The 24,791-nt window shown below is 47.8% G+C and overlaps 1 protein-coding gene across 23 annotated transcripts in view; it reads right to left on the bottom strand.

Annotated features, from left to right (window-relative positions):
• Positions 1-18,940, bottom strand: part of ZMYND8 (zinc finger MYND-type containing 8) — a 125,065-nt gene extending 106,125 nt beyond the window's left edge. For 6 of the 23 annotated variants that reach the window (XM_070801821.1, XM_070801818.1, XM_019972533.2 and 3 more), the window contains exons 1-3: positions 18,821-18,940; positions 17,872-18,107; positions 9,025-9,095 (exon numbers count right to left, since the gene is read on the bottom strand). In XM_070801821.1, the coding sequence (XP_070657922.1) occupies positions 9,025-9,095; positions 17,872-17,885 (85 nt within the window). In that variant the 5' untranslated portion in view covers positions 17,886-18,107; positions 18,821-18,940. The other 17 variants (XM_019972535.2, XM_019972523.2, XM_070801816.1 and 14 more) reach the window with 8 other exon arrangements.
• Between the last annotated feature and the right edge of the window lie 5,851 nt (positions 18,941-24,791).

A 24,791-nucleotide genomic window follows, 5' to 3' on the forward strand; every position in this document is an offset into this window, starting at 1 on the left:
CGACTAAACAACCAGATCATCACTGAACAATTCTGTGACTGGATTAAAAAACATGTTGCTGGGAATTCCCTGGTGATCCAGTGGTTAGGACACTGTGTTTTCAGCACCAAAGGCACTGGTTCGATCCCTGGTCGGAGAACTAAAATCCCACATGCTGAGCAAATCGGCCAAACATAATACTAATACTTTAAAAATAAAAACCATGGTTCTGTTCCCTTTGAAACGCTGGCTCTCTGGGTTCCAGGAAAGCTGAAGGCAGGACAGAATTGCGCGGGGGAGCACCCCCACTCACCCCAACTCTGAGATGTGGGCTTGCCAAGCTTGCTGCCCTCAAGTTAATCATCAAGGGGCCTCCACCAATGGAGCAAAGTGAAATAACTACTCTTTGAAACTTTCAAGCAAAAAGAAAAAAAGTGCCAGGATCTCTAAAAGGCCTCAGACCTAGAATGTTAACTCCAGAGGCACTGGGAGGAGGAAAAAGGAGAGATGGTTCTTTTGAAACTAAGGTTGAAAATGGATCATTGTAGATCACAGTCTTCTGGAACAACAGCAGTCACATAAACACGTTAACGTAGGTCAGGCTTCAAAACTGGGGCAAACGCAAGGTTTTCCACGAGTGAACCACGGAGATAAACTGCACAGAAGGTGCTGACAGGATTCCGTGAGCAGACTGCACCGAGGCTCTGCAGGCCAAGAGAAGGCAGGTTTCTCATTCAGAAAGCCGTATCCAACATTCTCAAGAGTTGCAGGATATTTTAGACCTTGTTGGGAGAGGAACAATCTGGTAGTTATCTAACTCGCAAATCAGCTCCTTCCACTGCACAGTATAAGGACGGCACTTCTCGGGCTGGAGGAAATGTGAAAGAGCCAAAACTGAGTTAAAAATACTGATGCTCATTTTTGAAAAGAAATATTCTCAGCACTTCAGCCTCGCACTGTGATTTAATGGGTGTTTACGGTTGTATTTTCTTAAAGTTTCCTTGGGGAGAAAAAAAAAAGAATGGTACAAGGTCTCTGTCTGAGAGCCATCCTCATAAACAGTCCCTTTGTGAAACAAGCTTAATTTACATACAACAGTGAGAACGAGGATCCTGTACTAATTAAGGTCGGGCTGGTTAGCAAATTGCTGTAATTGTATATTCTCCAGCTTCCTGTCTTGGAAAACAGACTCATACCGAGGCAAATCTCAGCAAGAATGATACTGTTCAAGATTTTAATATCTTGGGCTTCCGTTGCATCTGTGCATGGTTTCCAAGTGACTCGTTCCCTTGCGCGGGTGACATTACACAGACATTTTTAAAAAATGGTTTCAGCTTCGGCAGCCTGGCATCCGCACACCACAATCATACTGCAAAATGCACACAGAGCAGGATCAAGACGCAGGCAGCCCAAACGGCAGCCTTTGTACGGGGCCGTGAGCGCCCAGCGTCCATCACTTTCCAGACTTTAAGTCCCTGTCCTTGGAGGAGCCACACTCCTACGTCGTGTGGCTAAAATCCCGTACTGAACTGTGCTGTGTCCAGTCTCCTGCAGAGAATGCAAACCCACAACTCTCCCACCACTTGTGACCCTGAGATGTGTCCTGCTGGGTTCGTGCATGGTCTTTCAGAAACTGGGCTACACAGATCACGATTCTAAACCAGGCATTTTTACAGGAGGCGGGCGCGGAGGGGAATAAAATCCCAGCTGGTGACACCAAGTGAGACATATTCCTGTTCCTGCTTTGTTCAGCAATCAGATGGAGGCACCCTACCCCTTTAGGACAGATGGTCTCCCACCCACCAAAGGCCCCCAAACCCTGGATACCAGCTACATTCAGTGGTCCACCTGCTGTCCCCTGAGGACATCTCACCCGGGATCCTGGGGACTCATGACCAAGTACAAAGGTTTAAAATCAAAGATAAAACCTAACCTCTCTTCTCTACTTGGCCACTTCATTAATCCCTCTGAGCTTCAGTTTCCTGAACTATAAAATGGGAATAACAACACACCTGTAACACAGCATTATTAAGAGAATAAAATGAAGTAATCTACATCTAATACTTGATACCTAGGAAGTACTCAGGAAAACAGCAGCTAGGCAAACACACTTGGCACCTCGACGGTAGTTCCGAGTTTTGCTCTAGCATCTTTCAGCAGATCATTACCCCTGGACACAAATGTCAACCTGACATCTTGAAAGTGCGAAAGCTTTGTCTCCTGAGAACTAAAACGCTCCAGTAAATGCCAGGGCTGGCGTTATGGCAATGACTGGCTTGGGAATTATTCAGTTAATAAGTGAGTATGTGTCAGGGGGAAGAGGGTGCACAAATTGAAATTCACTTAGAGAATCTAAAAGGTCGTACAAACTAGACACAGGAACAGAATGAAAGAATTCTGAGCCAATTCCTGTTAGGATTTCTACGTTTCTCCACGACAGTTCAGGGTCTCCTCTCCACCCACAAGGAGGGCATGATGCTGCCAGTTTCCCAAGATGCCTGGTGGTCCTCATCCTCCTTTGAGGAATTATCTCTTCCCCAGTGAGGGCAACCCTGGGGGGTCCAAGTGTCTAGTACCAGCCCTTCCTTGAGCAAAGGGCAAAAAAAAGACACTAGGCAAGGGACTCTCCCTGCGGACTCTGTCCTATTGATCTGCAGAGACTGTACATTTAGCTTCACTGCCCAGAGCAGCCCTGGGCCTCCAGCCACTCCGCTGAGTCCATGAGGCAACTGACCACCTTCCAGTCCATCCCTTCCCTGCTCCAAAGAACCCGACCTGGCTTCTGCTGCTCACAACAAAAGAACCCCAATCGGACGGTATCAGGTAAGGGCTGAAGCATGAATTTCCCAAACCGTAAGAAAAGCAGGCTAGAGGAACAAGTATGTGTTCACGGAGCCCACAGCCTCACAACGTTGATTTCGAATCATCGGGACTAAGAGAGATAAGCCTTCACTCCCGCCTTTGCAAGGGGGTCACATTCGGACCAGGCTAACTTTAGCTCTCAGAGCCCCAGCAACCCAGTATCATAACTCCAGGCCTTTCTTTGCATATGCAGCATCCTCACCTAACCCCAGAGGTTCTATCAGAAAGGCTCCCTAGACAGAGAAGCAGCCAGTCAGTCACCTGGCCATCCGATGACCCTGGAGGGTGGGAGCTCGGCTCCACACAAGGAAAGCCGTCCAAGGCAGTCCCTGGGGAGAGTGGAAGGTCTCCCTCGAAACCAGGTACCCCTTCCCCTCCGGATTCCCCACCAGAACAGAGGCTCCAAAGGTCCTGAGAAAATCAGTCCAAATGTCTCAGAGGATAGGATGCCTGTCCTGAGCATACCCGCTGGGCTACCCTATACAATTCTCTTTTTTTCAACTGAAGTACAATTTTTTATTGATTTATGTTATATTAAATTCAAGTATATAGCATTTCAATTCAGTGTTTTTACAGATTATACCCCATTATGACAAAGTGACTGGAATTCCCTGTGCTGTGTGTACATCCTTATTGTCTATCTATTTCATAGACAGTGGTCTGTAGCTCTTAATCCCATACCCCTACGCTGCCCGTATATATATTTCACACCTAAGTGACAGCATGCAGTGCCTGTCTTTGACTTATCTTGCTAAGCCAAGTATTGACTAGGTCCATGTGTGTTGCTGCAAAAAGCAGAATTTCATTCTTTTTTATAGCCGAGTAGTATTCATGTGTACATATGCATCTTCTTTATCCCTTCTCTTGATGGACACTTGGGTTCCTTCTGTATCTCAGCTATTGTAAATAGTACCGCTATGACTATCAGGGTGCACGTGTCTTTTCAAATTACTTATATATATACACACACACACACACAACCAGGAGTGGACTGCTGTAACACGGTAGCTCTGTTTTTAGTTTCTTTGAGGAATCACCATACTGTTCTCCATAGGGGCTGCACCAATTTACCATCCCGCCAATAATGCAGCAAGGGTCTCCTTTTCCCCATATCATCGCCAATTCTCATTATTTGTACTCGTTGATGATGGCCATTCTGAAAGGTATGAGGTGATCTCTTATTGTTAAAAGTTTTGATTTGCATCTCTCTGACATTTGCGACGTTGAGCATCTTCCACGTGCCCAAAAGCCATCTGTGTGTTTCCTTTGGGAAAACGTCTATTCAGGTCTTCAGTCCATTTTTTGATTGGGTTGTTTGTTTTCTGATATTGGGCTTTATAAACTGTTTATATATTTTGGATTATACAATTCTTCATTAACGACCTCCATGCCCTCCTCCCGGAGAAGGCAATGGCACCCCACTCCAGTACTCTTGCCTGGAAAATCCCATGGATGGAGGAGCCTGGTAGGCTGCAGTCCATGGGGTCGCTGAGAGTCGGACACGTCTGAGCGACTTCACTTTCACTTTTCACTTTCATGCACTGGAGAAGGAAATGGCAACCCACTCCAGTGTTCTTGCCTGGAGAATCCCAGGGACGGCGGAGCCTGGTGGCTGCCGTCTATGGGGTCACACAGAGTCGGACACGACTGAAGTGACTTAGCATAGCATAGCATAGCATAGCATAGCACGCCCTCCTCCTGGAGACTGGAAGCAGGGAAAGAAGCAGAACTTGCTGAGTAAGGCTTCCACCTGATAGGCTTATCAACACAAGTGTATCCCTCCTCAGCTGATTCTAATCATGGTTAACACTTCCATGCACTAGCCATGTTCCTGGCACTGATCTGGGTGCTCTGCACATGTGAGCAAATTTAATCTCCACCATAACCCTCTGTTCTTATCACCCACCATGCACAAGGGGAAACTGAGCCATGAAGAACGGCCCAGCTAGGCACAGGGCAGCCAGAATGCAAGCTCAGGGAGTCTGACACTAGAGCAGGTTTTCTTAAACCTCCGTGCCATCCTGCCTCTCAAATGGAAGGGAAAGGTTGACAGTGGTGGTGTAGGCCCTGGAGAGAGAAGGGGCCTGCAACATTGCCTAGGAGACCATCAACAAACAAACAAATAGAAGCATAATATCGTGGACAAGGGCTATGAAGACCTTCTGGAATGCCGTGAATGTTCAACCACCTTGATCTGGGCCGTGGTTCCACAAGTGCACACACGTGTTAAAGTGCATCAAGCTGAATGCTGAACGTAAGACTTTAAATGGGGAGTTCCCCCATAGGCCAGTGGCTAGGACTCCACGCTTCCAGTGAAGGGGGCCTGGGTTCAATCCCTGGTCAGAGAACTAGACGCCATACGCTGCAACTAAGAGTTCACGTGCCTGCAACTAAAGACCCTACATGCTGCAACTAAGATCTGGTACAGCCAGATGAACTTTTTTTTTTTTTTTTTACGATTTTAAATGTACCAGAAAATGGTAAGGAATGGCAGATGGTAGGAGCCACTTCTCACTGTGAGAGTGGGAGATCAGGGATTACTTTACGGACAGAAAGCTAGAAGGATCCAGGTGGTAATGGATCAGACTCAGAGACACCTGCAGGAGCTCAATTTAACATAGATACAGATAGAAGTACTTATAGACGCGCCTGCATGTAGGTTCCCGTGCACATACGTGTTTCTTCACTCTGTCAGCTCAAAGGACCTAGAAGCAAAGACACCTCAGTAGCAATGAGCACATCCAGCACCCAGATCTTGGTTTCTAAAGCTATTCTCCAATAACAAACAGGGGGCCTCAGGGAAATGGCTAATTCTAGGCAGAAAATACATACAAGATGAGCCTATGTGGTGGTGGTGGTTTAGTCACTAAGTCGTGTGCGACTCTTTGAGACCCCATGGACTGTAGTCCACCAGGCTCCTCTGTCCATGGGATCTCCCAGTCAAGAATACTGGAGTGGGTGGCCAATTCCTTCACCAAGGGATCTTCCCAACCCAGGGATTGAACCTGTGGCTCCTGCGGCTCCTGTCCTGCAGGCAGCGTTCTACTGTACCCTGAGCCACCAGGGAAGACCCAAACGAGCCTAAAGCATCCTAAGAAATGCCCAGAGCACTTCTGCAGTGGAAGAAAGTAAAACAGTATTCAGTCAATCAACCGATCAACCAACAATGACGTCAAAGGGACACAGGAGCCAACTGAAAATGCTCCCAGTGGCCAAAGCTGGAACAATTTGAGCAACAAAATAAGTAAGTAGTACTGAACTATAACCCAAAGTATAAAACAGTTTAGTCCTGCTGATATTAATAAATGGCTGAACAAACATATGAGGAAAACAAGACAAATCTCCCACACAGAAGAATACAAAATACTTTATGTAGATATTCTGGCCTTCGGGAGATGGGACGTGGCTCCCCACTCTGTAAATGTGGGCTGGGCACTGTGACTTCCTTCCAAAAAGGAAAGGGAAAAACCTGACAACCATCCCCTTGGCCAAGTGACCAAGGTCAACATCACCAATGGTGAACTATATTCACAGTACATACCCTTGATATGATGTGATGAAAACGGCACTTTAAAGCCTTCCTCTCAGAAACCCGTAATTCCAGGCTACTCCAGTCCAACCATGAGAAAATTATTATCCCCAAATGATGATCATCCTACAAAATACCGCCAAACTAGCAAAGCCATCAAAAACAAGAAGATTTAACAAACTGTCACAGCCAAGAGGATTCTAAAGCAGACACATCACTTAAATGTCATGTGGGAGCCTGGGTGGGGTCTTGGAACAGAAAAGGGATCTTAGTGGAAAAAACTAAGGAAATCTGAATGAAGCACAACAATTCATTAATTGTGACATATGGACCAGACCAATATATGGTGTTAATAAGAGAGGGGAAACGGTGTGTGTACCTGTGTGTGTGGGGGGCGGGGGCAGGAGGTACTATGGGAACACTCTGCTTATCCAGAAAGCTAAAAACTGCTCTAAAATGAGGCTTATTTTGAAAACCTATCAGAAAACAATGGAAGGGCTCCGTGGACTGGGTGGCCACCGAAGGCCTCCCTGAGGAGATGACGTCTGAGACGGCTGAGATGAGAAAACTAGGCAGCCGGACCCAGGGTGGCATGCTCCCAGCAAAGGGCCCCCAGGAGAAGACAGAGCAGGGAGGAGGAGCGGGGAGCTCAAGTGAGGTCAGGCGCACAGAGCGTCCCAGGTAAACAAAAGAGAAGGAAGCTGAAGGGCTCAGGCTAGGCAGGACGGTCACAGTGACTGCAGACTGGAGCCTGAGGGCGCGGGAAGGGCAGTGGAGGGACTCAGCAAGAGCAGACAGATCCGATGGACGTGTTTTTCCAAGATCACCCTGGCTGCTGTTGGGAGAAGATGGGGAGGTGCAGATAAGAAAGAGGGACAGAGATGATCCCAGAGTGATCACACCTCGGGCAGCCCAGACATAGGGTGAAGGGCCAGGAACGTCCAGGGGGTCTGCAAGATGAGAAGTGGGGTCTCCACACACAGATGGACGGGCCTGAGCAGGCTGATAGTCCCCAGTTTGGACCCTTTTGGAGAACGACTGGGTTCCGGGCCCTTCCAGGCCCTGAGTGTTCAGGAAAGAAGCACCTCCTTGGAATCAGAGCCTCGATGTGGTCCGATCCCATCCTACACTGACCACCTGGGAGACATTAGCACTCAGAGCCTCAGTTTCCTCATCTGTAAAATGGGAACACGACCTCCCACATCCTCCCAGGTTAAGAAAAGGCTCCTGGACCCTCCAAGCACAGCCTGCATAAATGCCGCCAGCATGCGTTATCTTCACAAGAGAAGCCCAAGGTGGAAGGACTCTTGGAATCTAACCCAACAGCCCATTTTACAGATAAGAAAACTGAGCAGCAGAGCCAGAAAAGTGTCCAAGTGATGCACAGATCAAGCACAAAGAGCCCACCTCCAGCTCCCATTCTCTCGAGTTTCTTCTCCACAGTCAATTCTGACCACCAAGGGGAGCTGGGACCTGCTTCCCATCGGCAGCTGTCTCCAGACACCTTTTGTTCAGATTCCCCTGCGGCTCTGCTGCTGGTCTAGCCTGAGCTGGGTGGGGGCTGTGGGGAAGGGCAGCAGGCCTCAGACTGGGCCTTGTCTCCCTCCCAACATCCTCTTCCCGCTCCCCAGGCACTGACCACCCACCCGGGCAGCCCAGCCTGCCCACCTCTTTGAACCAGGCCAGACCCTATCAGGCTGGCCAGACCCAACAACAGCCACCACCAGCTGACCCTCCTCATCACCCAGAACGACAGGCTGTCTTATAAAAACCCTCAAAAAGCTCTGTTGTCTCAAACCCCTTTATGGAACCACATTTTGTGAAGCTCGTGAGCTGGAAAGGAGTCTTTCTGGCCGAGTCTATACTCATCCTCTGTCTAGCCCTTCCCGCCGCCCCCAGCACAAGTACCCAGTGACTTGTCGAAGGCATAACAACACCATGGTACAACCACTTAGTTTGGAGAGGAGCATTTTCATCAACCTTCTAAAAGCACCCCTAAGGCAACGTGGATAACTGCTTCCTCGTAGGAAACCTAGTAAAATCTCATACAGACCAAACAAAAAGTTACCAATATCACAATTAGAAGATCTTTGAGGCACTCTAACACAGGATTCTGAACAGAAGCACACACCAGTGTTTACTCTGACTCGCAAAATTCTAACAATAGCCCCAGAATTCCAGGAGGTCCTAACATTTTCCTTTACTCACTAACCAAGACCACCGTTTTCCAGGAAGTGGATCATCTTCGTTCCACCTTCGCAATTCCAAAGAGACCTTTTATTAAAATCGGAAACCAAGAAGCGGCTGGAGATGCCCGTTGCTTCTAGAACATGCTTTATTTAAATTGATTCCCAAAAGTCACCCTGCAGAGAGCTAGCCAGCCATCCTCAGTCATGACACACACCACGTAAGACTGACTGTCAGGACAATTCCCAACAGGTCAGAACACCTAGCCAGACATGCAAGGGAAAGAAAATCAGGAGGAGATTTCTCTATAAATGAGGGTCATCCATCAAAGGCGCCAACCTCTCAAAATGGGAGGAGTGTCGCAACCTCGGCTCGTAAGCCACACTTGACTGCACTACAACAACAAGAAAAAGGAATTCCAATTTCCTCCTCTGCTCTGGAATAGATAACACAAGGTTTTTACTTACCTTTGGAGCGGGTGGAAATATCCATGCCCTCTACCACCTCCTGTTCTGTTTTTATTTCCTCTTCAGCCAAGCTGAAACAGAGCAAATTATGTTCACGTTTTAGGTAGACTGAGAACTTGCCCCATGGGGGCATTTATTCAGAAGTTCTAACAACAAAGCCACCTTTTTAAGACAATCCCCCATCCTTAGATGAGGCACGGGGAAAGAAACCCACATCTGATTTCAAACGAAGTGTTAAGATTCCTATAGGGGTTTTTTAAAATAATAGTTTGTTCTTGAAGTCAAATGACTATTCCAGTTGTCATGCTATTGGGGGATGCAAAAGGCTTTTTTTAAATGAGACACACAGTTACAATCTCCCGCCCTGGACCAGTGAAAACCCAGCCTCTGAGTAAGTAAGTTTCCTGTTAACACTGGGTTCAGGCTGGAGATGGTTTTCAGGGTACTTGGAGTTCTGATCTCTTTGAGTTCTGCAAGGCAAAGAGTATCTTTGCAGACCTCCCTGCTAAATCTTAAAATTCCCCAATGAGGCAGTGATGAGGCAGGGACATGAAAATACATACATTAAATCACAAAGTAGAAAAATATGCCTAGGCTAGAAGCAAAAGGCCTGGCTTCAAAACATTCAAACCACCAGCATTTAGCCCAGGAATTAAGATTGGGGTCTCCACACTCCCAGCCCCTGGGATGTTTCTTCTCTACAGCAGGCATGGCTTAGAGAAAGTATTCAGCACTCTTCTGAGCTGTGACTAATTATCGCCCCCCCCCCCCACCACCAAAGTGGAATGAGGAAGGATTATTTAAAAGACAGGCTGAGAGTTGGGGGTTGGGACAAGAAGTAGGGAAAACCAGGCCCCTTCACCAGAATCTTCTCTCCCTCTCTTGGCCAGAACTCTCCCCAGCTGAACAAAGTGCAGGCTATTTCCATTTTTCCCATGGATACACATACACTTCTCAGGCCACGCCAGGAAGATCTGCTTTTAAAAGTGCCAACTATTTGAGGTGTTAGAACTTTCCAAACATTCAGCTGACAACAAAGTGATAAGAATTTGAGCAATTATTCTACATGCATTTCCATCGGACTGTGGTTCAACAAGAAGAAATGAGTGCATCTCCAATTGAGATGGCTGAAATTTTCTGGAAGCCTCAAGAGCCAGGACAGGAGGGAGGCTGGGTAAGGCAGGAAGAATCAGAATGTCCCGCCTGTGTTTTGTGGTCTGGGACAGTGATGAGACAAAGTCCCAAATGGCTTGGAACCTCAGGGTCAGGTGGAGATGCATTTAGGAGAGTTCAGTGTTTGGTGAGACTAGATAGAAAAAGGAAGAGATGAGAGCTCAGGACTTAGTTAGAAGAACTTGGAGGCCTCCAACTTCACTGGTCTCAGCAAAGAGAAGAAAGAGAAAGGTAGTTTGCTTTTAAGCCAGAATATTAACACATTTAGGCCTCTGATATTGAACCCTGTTGACAATTTCATTCACACTGCATCTGTAGGGAAAGCTTGGGACACAAACCACCAGAGAAACAACAGACATGTTGTCACAAGCGGTTTTCGTCAGAAGCCAGCGCCTCTGAAATTTAAACATGTCGCTAACATGCAATAATAGAACAGTGATTTGTGGCAGGTGATTTTAGCACGGGTACTTTTTCTTCCAACTTAAGAGGCAAACATTCTCAACTTCGAAACACACCCCCTGCATGTAACACACCCAGTCGAATGGATGCTGTTGATGGTTTCTTGCTTGGGGTGACTGGAAATAAATTTTAACAGAAAGCCCCAGGCGGTCCCTTCAGAGAGGGGGGAAAATGGTCAGCTTCAAAAGCACAAAGAGCAACCTTGATCTTTCTAGCAACTAGAATTCTGTTCCCCTCTCTAGCACGAAGTATGTGAAATACTAAACTTCTTGAAACTGATCCCATATTTTGAGTGATGGAAGAAACGCTAATCTGGTATCCAACCAAAATGTTCAGTGGTGAAAAGAAACAATTATGCATTTACAGAGCCTACCCCTCCTCCCCCAAACCCACTTGAAGGATTTCTGCAGTGATGAAAACATTCAAAGGTGTATTGATCACGGAGGAGGGCTGCATTCAAGAGAACAATTATTTGGCTTGTAACAGCCTAGAGGAGGCTGAATACTTCAGGGAGGAAAGCTGCTGAGAGGCTAAGAAAATGCAAACTAGCAAAGGGGTAGCTATTTGCTGCAGAGTTTAAGATAATCAATGCTGGAGCAGAAAAGGGGAAAAAAAGTTAAGCTGTTTTATCTTTCCAAGTATTACAAAGTGGGCACCGTAATCACCTAACTCTAACAACAGCACCACCAGCTTTAGCCAAGGATTTGAAGGACAACAATTTCAGAAAACCATCTTTTTCACAGATCAGCAAGCCATCCTTTCAAAGGGAACTCATACATGCACGCGCGTGCACACACACACACACACACACACACACACACACAATAACTTGTATTTGACTAAAGGAAACTGCAATGTCTATGCATTTAAAGGGCAAAAAAAAAAAAATTCATTTACAAAAGACCAGAATGCAAAATTAGTCATTTTGAATAGCCACATCTAAAGGGACTTCCTTTTTTTCTACACCACTGATCTCATTTTTTTTTTTTTTTTTGCTTTTTTGGTTTAGTGTTAAGTACTAGTATGTTGTTAGGTGGGGGGAAAATATGAATATTACATCAAAAGTGGTGGTGAGAAAAGATTTGTACCTGTCTGAATGCCCCCACAGATCTCGGTCAATTTAGGTTAAGAACTGTTCAGTCATTTGGAGGAAAACAAAAAAGCAGTCAAATAATAACTGTTAAGAAAAAGAGGCTACGTCTGGAGAAAAGACGTTGAACTCCTGTCATTAACACATTAAAGTCTTACAACATACACAGCATTTTTCCTTCCATATCTGCTAGCTTCCAGCAACCCCGATTATTTAAATCCAAAACAATGGAACAAGCAGTCCTTGTTTCAAACTGACATTACTTTTTTTTTTTTTTTTTTAGGTCGGCTGGGGGCCCGCTAAGGGAAAGAGTAAAATTAGCTGAAAATCAAACAACAGCCTCTCACCCCAACAGGAAAATACCCCACCAACTAGTTGTATATACTGTATGCTCCCACCACCATCCCCTCTTACACTCACAGGTTCGCCTAAGTCACTTGCCCCTGGATTTCACACACTGATACATTTCAGGCAATTAAAGAAGAAATAACCAGCCCCTGCACAACCAAGACCATCCCATCCCGCCCAGAAAGAATAGAAGATTTCTCCCCCAATGCCTGAGCAAGAAAACCTCTGCTTACTTAACCTGCATGCACTGGAAAAGAGCAATTAAAAGTTGCAGATGAACTGCACCTCCAGGATGTTTTAAGCCTTCTGATTATTAATTCTGAAGACTCAAGGCTGGTCCGTAATTCCCAGGAATCCCATCCCCTCCACACTTCCAGTAGAGAGAGAGAAAAGAGAAAAAATAGCTAGTTTGGATAGAAAACTGCCTGGAAACACAATGCCCAGATATTTCTTTTCCCCAAGTGCCCTTACTATTTGACTTTTAACCAAGAATATCTAACCCCTCTTAGAATATATAACCAGCATGCACAAGACTCTGGGTCTACAGCTGAGGACCATCACACAGCAATTCAAGAATCATGCAATCAGTAGAAAGGACTTTTCCTTCAGCTTTTTACTTTCATTCAAAATACCAAACTGGTCCAGGCTGTAAGAAATATTTCATCCCCAAGATACAAACATCTTTCCTCTTCCAGATCACAAAAGAGGGAATATCAAAATCCAAACACCATGCTTCCCTAAATCTGCAATTAATTTCTTTAAAAATGGGGGGGGCGGGGGAGGGAGGGAATGGTTAGCAGCTTTATATAAGCACTCACCTAAAACAGGCAGAGTCATCGGGAGCTAAGCTATTTATGCAGGATTCTTAAAATGGCGTCTGGCAACACTGCCTCATTCCTGTATTGAAGCTAAAATGGTAGCAGTTTGTTCAATAGCTGTAGCTCTGGCTTAAGCAGCCCTGCTAGTTTCAAAGCCACCTTCCTAAATATCAGAACTAGGAAAAAGCTCAACCAAAGGACACCAACAACCAAACGTTTAGAGGCTTAAAAAAAAATCTGCAGTGACAGGGGGAGTTTGTGAAGTCACAGGTTCCTAAGGAAAACCCTTCTCTTTCAGATCCTGAGCCTTCAATGTGAGGCTCTACAGTGAGGCCCCCTTACCCTCGAATTAGGTGGGTGGAAGGTTAAGAATCAGGCAGCCCTGTGGCATAAAGTGCAGACAGACAGGTGTCTGCGCAGACAACAAAAATCTTAAAAGGGCACAGGCTGGGGAGGGGGAAGGAAGCCCATTCCCCCTTGCTGGTAGATTAGAAACCAGCCTTGCATCCCTACCAAAGAGGAGCTGGGGAAAATGAAAAGTGCGTCCAGGGCAGCAGGCATCTGAAGGGCTGTACCCCAGTCTGAGGCCAGAGGAATATAAAAAGGCCATTTAATAAGCCTGGAAACGGCCCCCAACACCCAGCCAGTCCTAAGACAGTTAACATCAAGGAAAAGACAATCCGAGTCTGCAGAGGAGAAACAACAGGAAAACCTCCCCCTTAGCCAAGGCGCAAAGAATACTCACAAATTAATTTTTGTCCACCCCCAACAGAGCCCTCAAAATTAACCATGGGTTTAGCAAAACCTGCTTTCACAGGCCGAGCTAAGAGCCTCATAGTGGATAATGTAATTTACGGTTACAGGTCTGAGCATGGCCTCAGAGTTTTCAAGGTGACTGTTTTGGAGCTTCAGGAGAGAAAGGAGGGCAGAGTGCCCAACGCTGTGCCAGGGCGAGGACGGGCGGCTGGCTCCTGGCCGGCCGGTAGGTAGGTAATCTTGATGAGGAGGGACAGGCTGGCAGCCCAGTTCGCTGCACTGCTGAAATGGCTCCTGCCTGCTTGTTTATCAGTAAGCAGAGTGGGGCGGAGGGGGAAGGGCGGCCATAGCCTTAGCAACCTGAAGCCAAGGGTGAATCCTTACTTGCTTCTGCCTTTGCAAGCAAGGCAAGGGCTGGCTTGCTACACTGACTCTCCCTTCCTCCTCCTCTGCGGTGGGGTGACCAGGGCACTTTTGCAGGTATCCTTCTTTTCAGGGTCAAAGCAGAGGTAAAGCCAGACCTAGGGCTTTCCAGCTGACAAATGTCTGTGGCCTCTGCCCAGGAGACAGAAGGGGAAAAGGAGTCAAGAGAAACAAAGAGATCACACACATGTGAGGTGGCTGGACTTTGCAAAAAAGAAAAACCTACCTTTGCTTTCAGGTTTTGCTGGGTTGCTGTCACCCCGCTTTCTGAAAGAGTGACTCATCGCCACCGGCCCCCCCCCCCCCGCCCCCATCTCTCCTGTTTAAAACCTGAAGCCATTTCCCCACTGTTCTCCCCGGGTAAGAAAAAGGGGAATGTTTTGTTTAAAATAAAAGGGGTAACAAGAAAGAAAGAAAAAAAAGCTATTGTTTTCATCTCTAATTTATAATCCAGGAGGCCCCATTGTTGCTTTTCTTCCTGACTCAAATCTTTGAGCTGTTAATTATAAAAGTAACTAGACTCAGCTTCAGCAGGCAAATCATGATCCTATGCAGCAATTAGAAAAACTGTAGAAAGTTTACTGAGTGATTATATATAATTAATTCTTAGTTACAGACAGAACATTGACCATTTTCTGGAGCTAATAAAAGCAGTTACTCCCCCTCCCCCACACGAATGCCACTTAATTTCCCAAAGCAGAAAGTGAATCCATCCTAGAGGGTCTTGAAGGGAAAAAAAAAAAGAGAGAAAGAGAGGAATCAAAAGCTCCAGTGTCTGTGTTTGTTCCTTGCAGCTGTGCATCCTCTTTGGGGATTGAGGCAGAAGGAAAAAGGAAAACAGCCCAACAGTTCTGTTCCTCCCTCTGCAATTTACAAATGTGGCAGAGAGAACCCATCTACCTTGATGTAAAAAAGAAAAGGTGGGGGGAGGGAGATGCCCTAGGCATGGAACCTAGGGGATGCTTCAGCTCAGCAGACCTCCTTTTCCTAAAAGGAACAAAGATGGTAGAAATTTCCAGAAGGCCTGATCTGGGTCCGGCCACTGCAACTGTCAATCTGTAACCTTTCCTCCAAGTCTATTGGCTCAAAAGCTGGTAAGAGGAAGCCCATTGGGCTGCACGGTGAGGCAGGTCTGCTGCCTCTTACCTAGTCCTGCTGCAATGCAGACATTTATTTACCCTCACCCCCTACCCCGAGTGAAAGCTGGAAAACAATACTACTTTGAGAGCAATTAACTTTTTACAGACTCATGTCTGCTGCTTGGCCACAGTACCAGAGGCAAGAGGCTGGCTTGGTCCAGGGCTGAGAACTTGCTGGGGCTGCACATCTGAAAACAGATCTTGGCTTTGCAAACCTGTGGGAGCCATTTTAATGCAAGCTTTTGGAGGACAAGTGCCCTGCCCTTAGGTCTCCTTCCAGCCCAACAAATACACTATTATGCAAACACTGACGGCAAGAAACCAGCAGTCTTGTGATTAGATACTGCGCCTATGAACCTCAATATGTAATTTTCATTTACAGCCAGGAGATAAGAACAAAGAAAAGAGCTAAAGTGTCTGAACTTTCTGGTGTGGGGTACAAGCACACAGTTCTAAGTACATTTCATCATTAATGGCCTGTCTCTTTACTCTGAGAAGCTGGCCTGTCTTACACAGACTTTTCTCACGCTTAGAATGAGGTACATTCCTCGTTATTAAATGACCTTTTCCCAATGGGTTATCAAAGGTGGGTTGCTGAACACCACTCTAAAAGAAAGACTACTGACTCCATAAAGTTGGCAAAATACAGCAACTGAATATACTTCCAGCTTTTACAGTCCTGGATTGGTCTCCAGGCTGGAAATGTATGAAGTGGAACGTCTAGGGAAATTCTGAAGCGAACGCTAAGCAAGAAGCTACTTTTTTGACTCTGAAGTTCTAGCTGCAGCCTTGAGAGATCAAGGGGAAATGTAAAAAGTAAGAAATAAATCAGAAGTAAAGGCAGGCGTGCATACAGATGTGTGGGGCAGGCTTGGAAAAAGGCCGGGTCTGGGATGTACTGAATCCTGAATCAGACCAAGTTTGGCGGTGGGTGGGATTTTTACAGACATGTTAAGTATCTTAAAACATAAGTACTGACACCACCCCCCCACACACACACACCACCACCCCAGCTCCTCCCCCCCACCCCACCCTGCTCTGTGACTCTAACACCAAGCAGTTTCCTTACATTTCACAAGCAGATTGCCTCCCCAGAGTTTTCTACTTAATATCCAAACAAACCCAATTCAAGGTCTCCAGTCAAGTCACAATGAACTGAACAATTTCTCCCTGTCTGAGGGTAAACAGGAAGTATAATCTTCAATCCTAGACCCAGGTTATCAGGAAAAACAGTGGATTCAAACAGTCACCTGAAATCAAGACTCTATTTAAAAGCCCTCCTTGGGTTCCTGCTCATTAAAAAAAAAGCCCCCAACGGCTGGAGCCAAGACCCCCCTGTTACAAACAGACCCCAAATGTTCGCCAAACTCTTTATACATGGTCACAGAAATGGATTGCTTTACTTACCCAACAAATGTTCAAGCAACCGTCTCATTTTTCCACAGTTAAGAAGAGAGAACAGGCTGGCAGATTTGGGACTTGATCAAAAAGGAAATTTTTTTAAACAGTTACACGGGATTATTAAAAACACACACACAACAACAACACCACAACCCAACCACTGAATATGGAATGCTGTCATGAGCCACAGATGTGATTTTATTTCCTCTGCACTGTATCACACAGGAGGACAGAGGGTGATACAATGTAAAATGAGGAAAGGAGAATGAAAAAGCAGGGGAAAGGATACATGAGTTCACTGAAAACCATGCACGAGGAGAAAACGAAGGGATTCAAAAGACTCCTCAGATTTATTGCAGGATGTTGTCCAACATCTTTCCCCCCACAACCTCCTACACTCCCCCCCCCACCCCCAATCCCCATCCCTACTCCAAAAACTTCCTCCAAAGCCTAGAAAACACTTTCAGAAACATTTGCTGGCTGTAGGCTGGCTTTGCAGAAGAACACTCTGTATCAACAGAAGTCAGGAAAAAAGGCTGAACAATGTAGTTTCAAGTGAAGAAACCCTGCAGGAAGAGAAAAGACCATAGGGAGACACCACCACCCACCTAGGCCCCAGGACCCAGGATCTGTCCTTAGCGCTGCTCTTCTGCTGAGGCCTTTGGTTCTGTTTCAAACACACGTCCTCTCTGGCCAGCACTGAGTCCGGCCTTCCCAGCACCTCTTTGGAGGTAAACTTGCCTGCTTTGCTGTCTGCCATGAGCTCTCCTTGGAGGGGAGCCTGCTTGCTTACCTTCCATTTTCTTTCCCCAGCAGGCATGTGACACAAGAGAAGACAATAGTACAGGGTTGGGGGGGGAGGGGGGAACTGCTCAGAGAGAGAGAGAGAGAGAAAGAGAGAAGAGGGAGGAAGGAAAAAAAAAAAAGCTTCTTTTTTGGCAATACCAGGATCTAGCTTCACACTCTTCTAGAAACACCATGTCCTGGTGGAAGAAAAGGTGTGCCAGGCCCTTGCCAGTTTGCAAAATCGAGCTCTGGCTAATGGCTACTTAGCCATGTGACCCAAGAAAGCAAAAAAAAAAAAAAAAAATTTTTTTTTCTCTCTAAACAGTTCCAAGTTAACCTAAGTGCTGTGGGGGTGAGTGTGGCACGGCCAGCCACAAGAAATCACACGGCTCGCCCACAAATGCGGATGTCTCAGAGGGAGGGGGAGAAAAGATGGTTAAAAAGTCGAGCTTACCTCTGTGGATGCATTGTTAACACTGTGTAATGTCAATACTTATAAAACATGGAGGACAGGCTCCTAGTTCTCACAGAAAAAGGGTTTGGCACTTCGGCTTGATGATCTGGCCGCTTCATGAAAGCGCACCCCCGATTGGCTGCCCCGGCAAATCGGAGTGTAAGGCGGCCCCGGATTGGCTGAGACACTTCCTGAGCGATTATCTTTGTGAGGCTCTGGTGAGCAAGAGAGCCATCCTGTGCATAGAGAAAGACAGGCTAAGCTAGGCCTTTTGCAGCAAGAAAAACTGAGGAAAGGGGCCCCCAGACGCCCTTCTCCCACACCCTGACTAGATTTCCCAGCGCGGGCGAACCAGTGCAGCCAGCCTGACCTGCTCCAGCAGAGCCTGAGGCCCACAGGCCACGAGCAAGAGAGTTTTGGGGGGTGAGCTGGTAGGACTCAACCTCATCTGCCCCCTCAGAAACGGCTCTCTCTCGCTGAGAGGAAGGCTAACCCTTTTCTGGAACAATCCAGCAGAATGTTCTGCCCCCCACCCCACCCGCGGGGGGGAGGATGGGGACTGATGGCTGGAGGGAGGGGAGGCCCAGGAAGAGGCCCAGGGGCAAGAGAAGGAGGCTGGAGGCAGGCCTCTGAGCAAACCAGACAAGCCAGGAGAGCCCCCCGACCCCACCCCGAAATCGCCCCAGAGCAGCCCTGGGCTTCTCAGAGGCCAGAGGACTCAGGCTGCCAGGGGAGGAGGGGAACCAAGTGGTCAAAGTTTGCATCGTCATTGTCCGAATGCCTCCTCTGGACAAAGCAGACCAGGGAGGCCACTTGTCCCCCGGCCCAGAATCTAACCTCTCACCACCCCCACCGCCCCCGCCAGCCAGAACTCGAAAAACCAAAATGGTTTCCAGCCTCCCTGCCAGGATGCCAGGGCCCCCACCCCCACCCCCACCTCCGTCCTTACCCTAAGAAAAGCCAAAGGCGCTCCTAGCAGGCCACATGCCTACATCTACAAACTTCCCTTCCCCTCCCCGGCCCCCTCCCCCACGGCTGAGGCCTGCTAAACCTGTCAGTTAAACAAAAATCTGACTTCCGTATTAGTCTGCGATGGCTTCAGCTTCCTGCCTATTAACCCTCTCTCGGACTCTGGGCCTGGCTGGGAAGAACTAGGCCCTGAGATCGCAGAAAAGGCCTGTGGAAAAATACCAGCGGCAGCTCCCCCGGCAGATGCAGAAAGAGAGAGAGAGAGAGAGTGAGCGAGCCGCTGTCTCTCTCGCCTTGGCTTCCCAAGGAGGCGTGTACCTTCTGAATCCAGGGCACAGGCAGTGCCTCCCGGGCTGAGAAGCCATTTAAATCCAGAGGGAGAAAGAAAGATGTCAAACTCAGCCGGGAACAAGAACCCCCATTATTAGTCAGGCCTACACCCACTGCTTAGACCTTCCTGCCACAATCAGCCTTGTATGGTGGTGCTCGGCAAACTGGGCCCTCGGTGGGCAGACAGATCCCGTGAGCTTTATTAAGACTCTTGCTTAAATTTATTTCTACAGAGAGCGGCTTCTTCAGGTCCCCAAAGGCAGACGGAATGGCTATTTCACACTCAGCCCTACCCTGGCAGTCCCCCACAACCACCACCTCCACCGGATCTGTGGCCCTGCTCCCCAGTAAAATATTAACTAGCATTTCAGAACCACTTATAATTCCACCCATCTCAACAGCATTAGGACGTCTCTGCCTGTTTCCTCTGTCAGGCTGCCTTTGCCGTGGGTCTGTAGCCTGAGGAAGAAAAAGCAGATCCAAAAAAGGATCTTAAAACATTTGGTGCTCGCTTGCTTCTTCTTTTTTTAAGACAAGGTGCTTAATGAACAAGTTTAAAAAAAAAAACAGCAAGCTGGAACAACAGAAACTAAACACCGTTCTTCAGAGGCTGGAGAGATCTTCCAGAGGTGACGCACATATGCCAGGAGGTAAAAACCGTAGCCCAGGCAAGTCTCCCCTTCTCCTAAAATTAGGACTTGCGGGCTTTCTCCTTCCTACCCCGTGCGTTGCCACAAAGAAAACGGTGGAGCTGAGGGCCTGCTCGCCCTGCCCCCGCCCCCGCCCCCACGGACAACAGATGCCCACCGCGTGTACATCAATTCTTCCTGGCCGGGAATCTCCTATCAAGACAGGAACAAGCCAGGAATCCAGCCCAGCACTCTGTACACCGCAGGGGCAGGGCCCAGGCTGTATGAAAAGGGAGGGGATTTTGTGGCTGCTGTCTTGCATTTTAGGCTGAAGAGGCCAAGATGCAGGGAGGGACACCTCCACAAAGGGCTAGCACTCAGGACAGCAGGCTGGGCCTCGCCCGAAGGGAGGGCCCCCTCTTCCTGGGGGTGGAACTGGGTACCCGGAGACCAAAGAGAGGGCGGGGTGGGGGGGACTGGGACAGGAGGCCAGAGCTGATCGGACTGTGCTCTCCCTCCCGGCAATGTGGGCAGGGGCCCCCCACCGCCGGCCCCGAAGGAATACTCTCTGTGTCCATGGGTGCTGCTCTGGGGGAGGGGGTGACAAGTAGGACGACGAGTTTGTGGCGGATCTCCCAAACAGCTCACTTCCCAAGCGGACGAGGAAATAAAATACAGCGCTGGTTGGCGTGGTGGATTTTAACCCCGGATTAAAGCTGGTTGCATAAGCAGCTGCAGCATCCTCCCCCTCCCCCCTCCACCCTGATCACTTGATCACTTGAAATGTTTTCTGGGGCAAAGAGCAGGAAGCTGCCGGCTTATTCTGGCAGCTCCGCTCCGTTTGAGGAATGCTGCTGGCATTCGAGTAGGTCTGAGGTTATCTGGAAAACAGCAATTCGGCTGGGGACAGAGACAAAGGTATGGTGGCAGATGGAATCCTGGGAGGGACGCGGATTGAAAAAGGAAGCCCAGGGCAGGCCTACTAAGGGCCAGTTCCCAGGGTTTGATGGAATGTGGCTGATAAGCAGGGAATAAAGAAAACCAAATGCTGCTGGCTTCAATCGAGAGATTACCCAGTGGGCCCCTCTCAAACCCCCACTGCACAGAGTAATCTCAGCAGCTTCTGCACGCTCGCCCTGGGCCTGGCGCTGGCTAAATCAGCATTTTACACAGACTGACTCCACGAAGTGGGGAGCATTGTTTGAGAGCTGGAACTGAGCCCAGAGAGGTGAAGTGAACTGCCCAAGGTCACACAGCAAGCCAGTGCTAGAGGTCAGATTTCCAACCCAGTGAAGACGTCATATCCCTAAAGCCTGTACTTTTGCCTGCCTCTAAAGAAAAGAAAAAAGCCGAACCAAGCAGAGCAGAGACGAGGCTGAAATCTACCAACAGTGACTGCATGCTCTGCGTTTTCTTTTAGGAGTTTGACTTCTTTGAGAATGTTTTAAGTACTGAATAATGAAATTGGGAGACCTTTAGGTCAGAATCATTCAAAGACTCAGAGAAAGCTCCTCTCTCCCTACAAACCTCCAGCAAGATGTCCAGGGTGACACTTTGCTAACTCTAAAATCAGAAATATAAAAATCCCTGGAAATCAGCTTTTCTCAAAAGGGTGGTTTTGCCCCCCAGGGGTTAGGTAGCAATGTCTGGAGACTTTGGGGCGGTCACAGTGTGGGAAGAGAAGTGCCCTTGGCATCCAGTGGGTAGAGACCTGGGATGTGGCTAAATATCCCACCACGTGCAGGACAGCTCCCAGCAAGGACTTACATGATCTAACCGTCCACTGCACCAAGGTGGGAAACCTTGGCTTAAAGGAAAGGAAGAAAAATCCAACCATTGTGCCTCTGGATAGCAAAGCCAGCACAGGCCTAAACAAGCAGGTTTCGTGGTGATATGAATAAGCCATGAGCTAGTAAGAATAGATGAAACATGTCTCTTTTAATATTTCCAGGAGACAGAGAATCTGGGGATAAAATCTGGCTGAAGGAAGCCAGAGTGTCTCAGTGACAAAGCTGAGGGCCTCCGAGGAGAGCAAAGGGTTGACCTCAGCCCCCTTCCCCGGGCTTCTTACCGGCCCAGGCCTGGCCCCACTGAAATGGCCCACAGCCAGGCCAGCAGCAGGAGCGACCGCCTCTGCAAGCTGCATCCCAAGATAGTCTGTTGGGCTGACTATGAAAATAAGCACCCTTGGAGTTATCTGCCTCCAGCGAGCAGCAGGCCTCCCTGTCCGTTACGTGAAACGGCCAGGACCGAGGGCGGGAAATGTCTGAAATATCTTGTTTTGTTTTGTTCCCTTTTGGCCAATTGAAACCAAGGCCGACTTTGGGCACAGAAACAGAAAAGCTCCCCTTCAGAGCATGAAGCTGACCGAGTCACGTTACAGCTGTAAAGGGGCAATTAGGATTCGGTCCCTACCTCGGAGAAGAGGGGTCCTCTAGAAGGTTTTCTTCGTTTCGTTTTTGTCTTCTTTCTAGGAGGGATTGGCAGGATTACGCTAATGGAGGGAGGAGGGAAGGAAGGGCAGGTGGAGCGGGGGAGGGGATGGTACTTGACCATCAGGCAGATGGCGGCAGTGTGGGTGGGCAGAGATGTAATGGATGCAAGAGAACAAAAAATCAAAACCAGGAAGATTCAGGACCTCCCCTGACCTGCTCTTTTTATTTCCTAGCAATTACCATTATGGAAAGAAGAGCACATATTTATATGCTCTGTTTTCATCTCCCACTAGACCAGTGCCAGTGTCTGGAGACGTTTTAGGTTGTCACACCTGGAGGAAGGGAGGCAATGCTACTGCATCGAGAGGATAAGGATCAGGGATGCTACTAGATGTCCTAGAGTGCCCAGGGCAGGCCCCCACAGCGGAGAGCTAGCCAGCCCCTGAGTCTCCAGGGCTGACGCTGAGAAACCCTACATTAGCCTGAGAGCTTCTACAAGGCAAAGATCTGGCCTGAATCCTTCACCGTTGTCCCTTTAGAGTCTCACACTGTGATCAATATGTATTAGAGCTCAATTAAACATCATCTCCTGCCTGGGCAGTTGCACATGTCTCCTACCTGAGCCCCTGCTTCTGCCCTTGCAAATGCTTGTGCGCACACACACACACACACACACACACACACACATCCTTTAAAAACAAGTCAGATCTCATCCCTCCTCTGCTCAAAATCCATCAATAGCTGCCAACTCACAGTAAAAGCCCAAAGACTAAATATGGCCCACAGGCCTCCCCGGAACATCAGGGCCCTTGGCATCTCTGACTTCACGCATCTCCTTCTCTGTTCCCTTGGCTCACTCTGCTCTAGCCTCTGTCCATCTGTTCTTTCCAGGGCCTGACTCCGAACCTCCCTCCTCTGGGCCTTTGCACTTGATCTTCCCAAGCTCCCAATCAGTGGACCTCCCAACTTCCGCAAAGCACCCAAAGCAGCCATTCCCCTCCTCTGCCTGCATGTGGCTGCCTCTTCCTTCCTGCCTTCTTGTCGGTTTCAGAAAGGAGGTTCCATTCCCACAGCCATCACCGCATCCCCCCCAGCCCTGCTCCTTCTATCAGATGCCTTCTGATCTGAGCTCTGGCTCCACAGCCTTTCTCTTACGTCTTTAACCTTTTTCCTTTCTTTCCCACATCAAGAGGGAGAATGGTGCAGTGGTTGAGTGTGTGGCTGCTGGCATCAGGCTGTCTGAGTGTGAATGCACCTGCCCTACTTGCCAGCTGGGCAGTCTTGCCTGAGCAACAAAATTCTCTGTGCCTTGATTTCCTCATCTGTACAATGGGCACAATTGTAATGCCTACTTGGAGACATTGAAGGGACCCATCCCATCAAGACTTGCAGCAACACAGCACTCACTTGTTTGCTATTCCTTTTTCCCTCTCTACTCACTCTTAAAAGGATATTTCCTGGATGGTTCCCACTCAGTTTTCTTTGTTCTTTCACCATCAAATTTTCCAAAGGAGGAAAATAATAAATTCCGATACGTACCGTGTTCCAATTACTATGTCAGGTACTGTTCTAAGCAATTTACATGAACTAATCCATTTACCTATACAACTTTGTAAGGTAGTGTTAGAATCATCAACCCATTTCCTAGATGATGAAACTGAGGTAGGAACAAGCAATAGTCCTATTCTAAGAAAACTTCTGTGTTTCTTAACTTCCTACTTTTGCATTCCAGTCCCCTGCAATCAAAAGGACATCTTTCTTGGGTGTTAGTTCTTAAAGGTCTTGTAGGTCTTCATAGAACCGTTCAACTTCAGCTTCTTCAGTGTTACTGGTTGGGGCATAGACTTGGATTACAGTGATATTGAATGGTTTGCCTTGGAAACAGAGATCATTCTGTTGTTTTGGAGATTGCATCCAGGTACTGCATTTCAGACACTTTTGTTAACCATGATGGCTACTCCGTTTCTTCTAAGGGATTCCTGCCCACAGTAGTAGATATAATGGTCATCTGAGTTAAATTCACCCATTCCAGTCCATTTTAGTTTGCTGATTCCTAGAATGTCTACCTTTACTCTTGCCATCTCCTGTTTGACCACTTCCAATTTGCCTTGATTCATGGACCTGACATCCCAGGTTCCTATGCAATATTGCTCTTTACAGCAACCTTGCTTCTATCCTTGCTTCGGACCTTGCTTCTATCACCAGTCACATCCACAACTGGGTATTGTTTTTGCTTTGGCACCATCCCTTCATTCTTTCTGGAGTTATTTCTCCACTGATCTCCAGTAGCATATTGGGCACCTACCGACCAATATGGGGAGGAACTGGGGAGTTCCTCTTTCAGTACCCTATCATTTTGCCTTTTCAACCAAAAAAAGATGTCCTTTTCATTATAGGGGACTAGAATGCAAAAGTAGGAAGTCAAGAAATGAAGTAACAGGCAAATTTGGCCTTGGAATATGGAGTGAAGCAGGGCAAAGGCTAATAGAGTTTTGCCAAGAGAATGCACTGGTCATAGCAAACACCCTCTTCCAACAACACAAGAGAAGACGCAACA

This window comes from Bos indicus, chromosome 13 (assembly GCF_029378745.1).
Source record: "Bos indicus isolate NIAB-ARS_2022 breed Sahiwal x Tharparkar chromosome 13, NIAB-ARS_B.indTharparkar_mat_pri_1.0, whole genome shotgun sequence".
Taxonomy (NCBI): Eukaryota; Metazoa; Chordata; class Mammalia; order Artiodactyla; family Bovidae; genus Bos; species Bos indicus.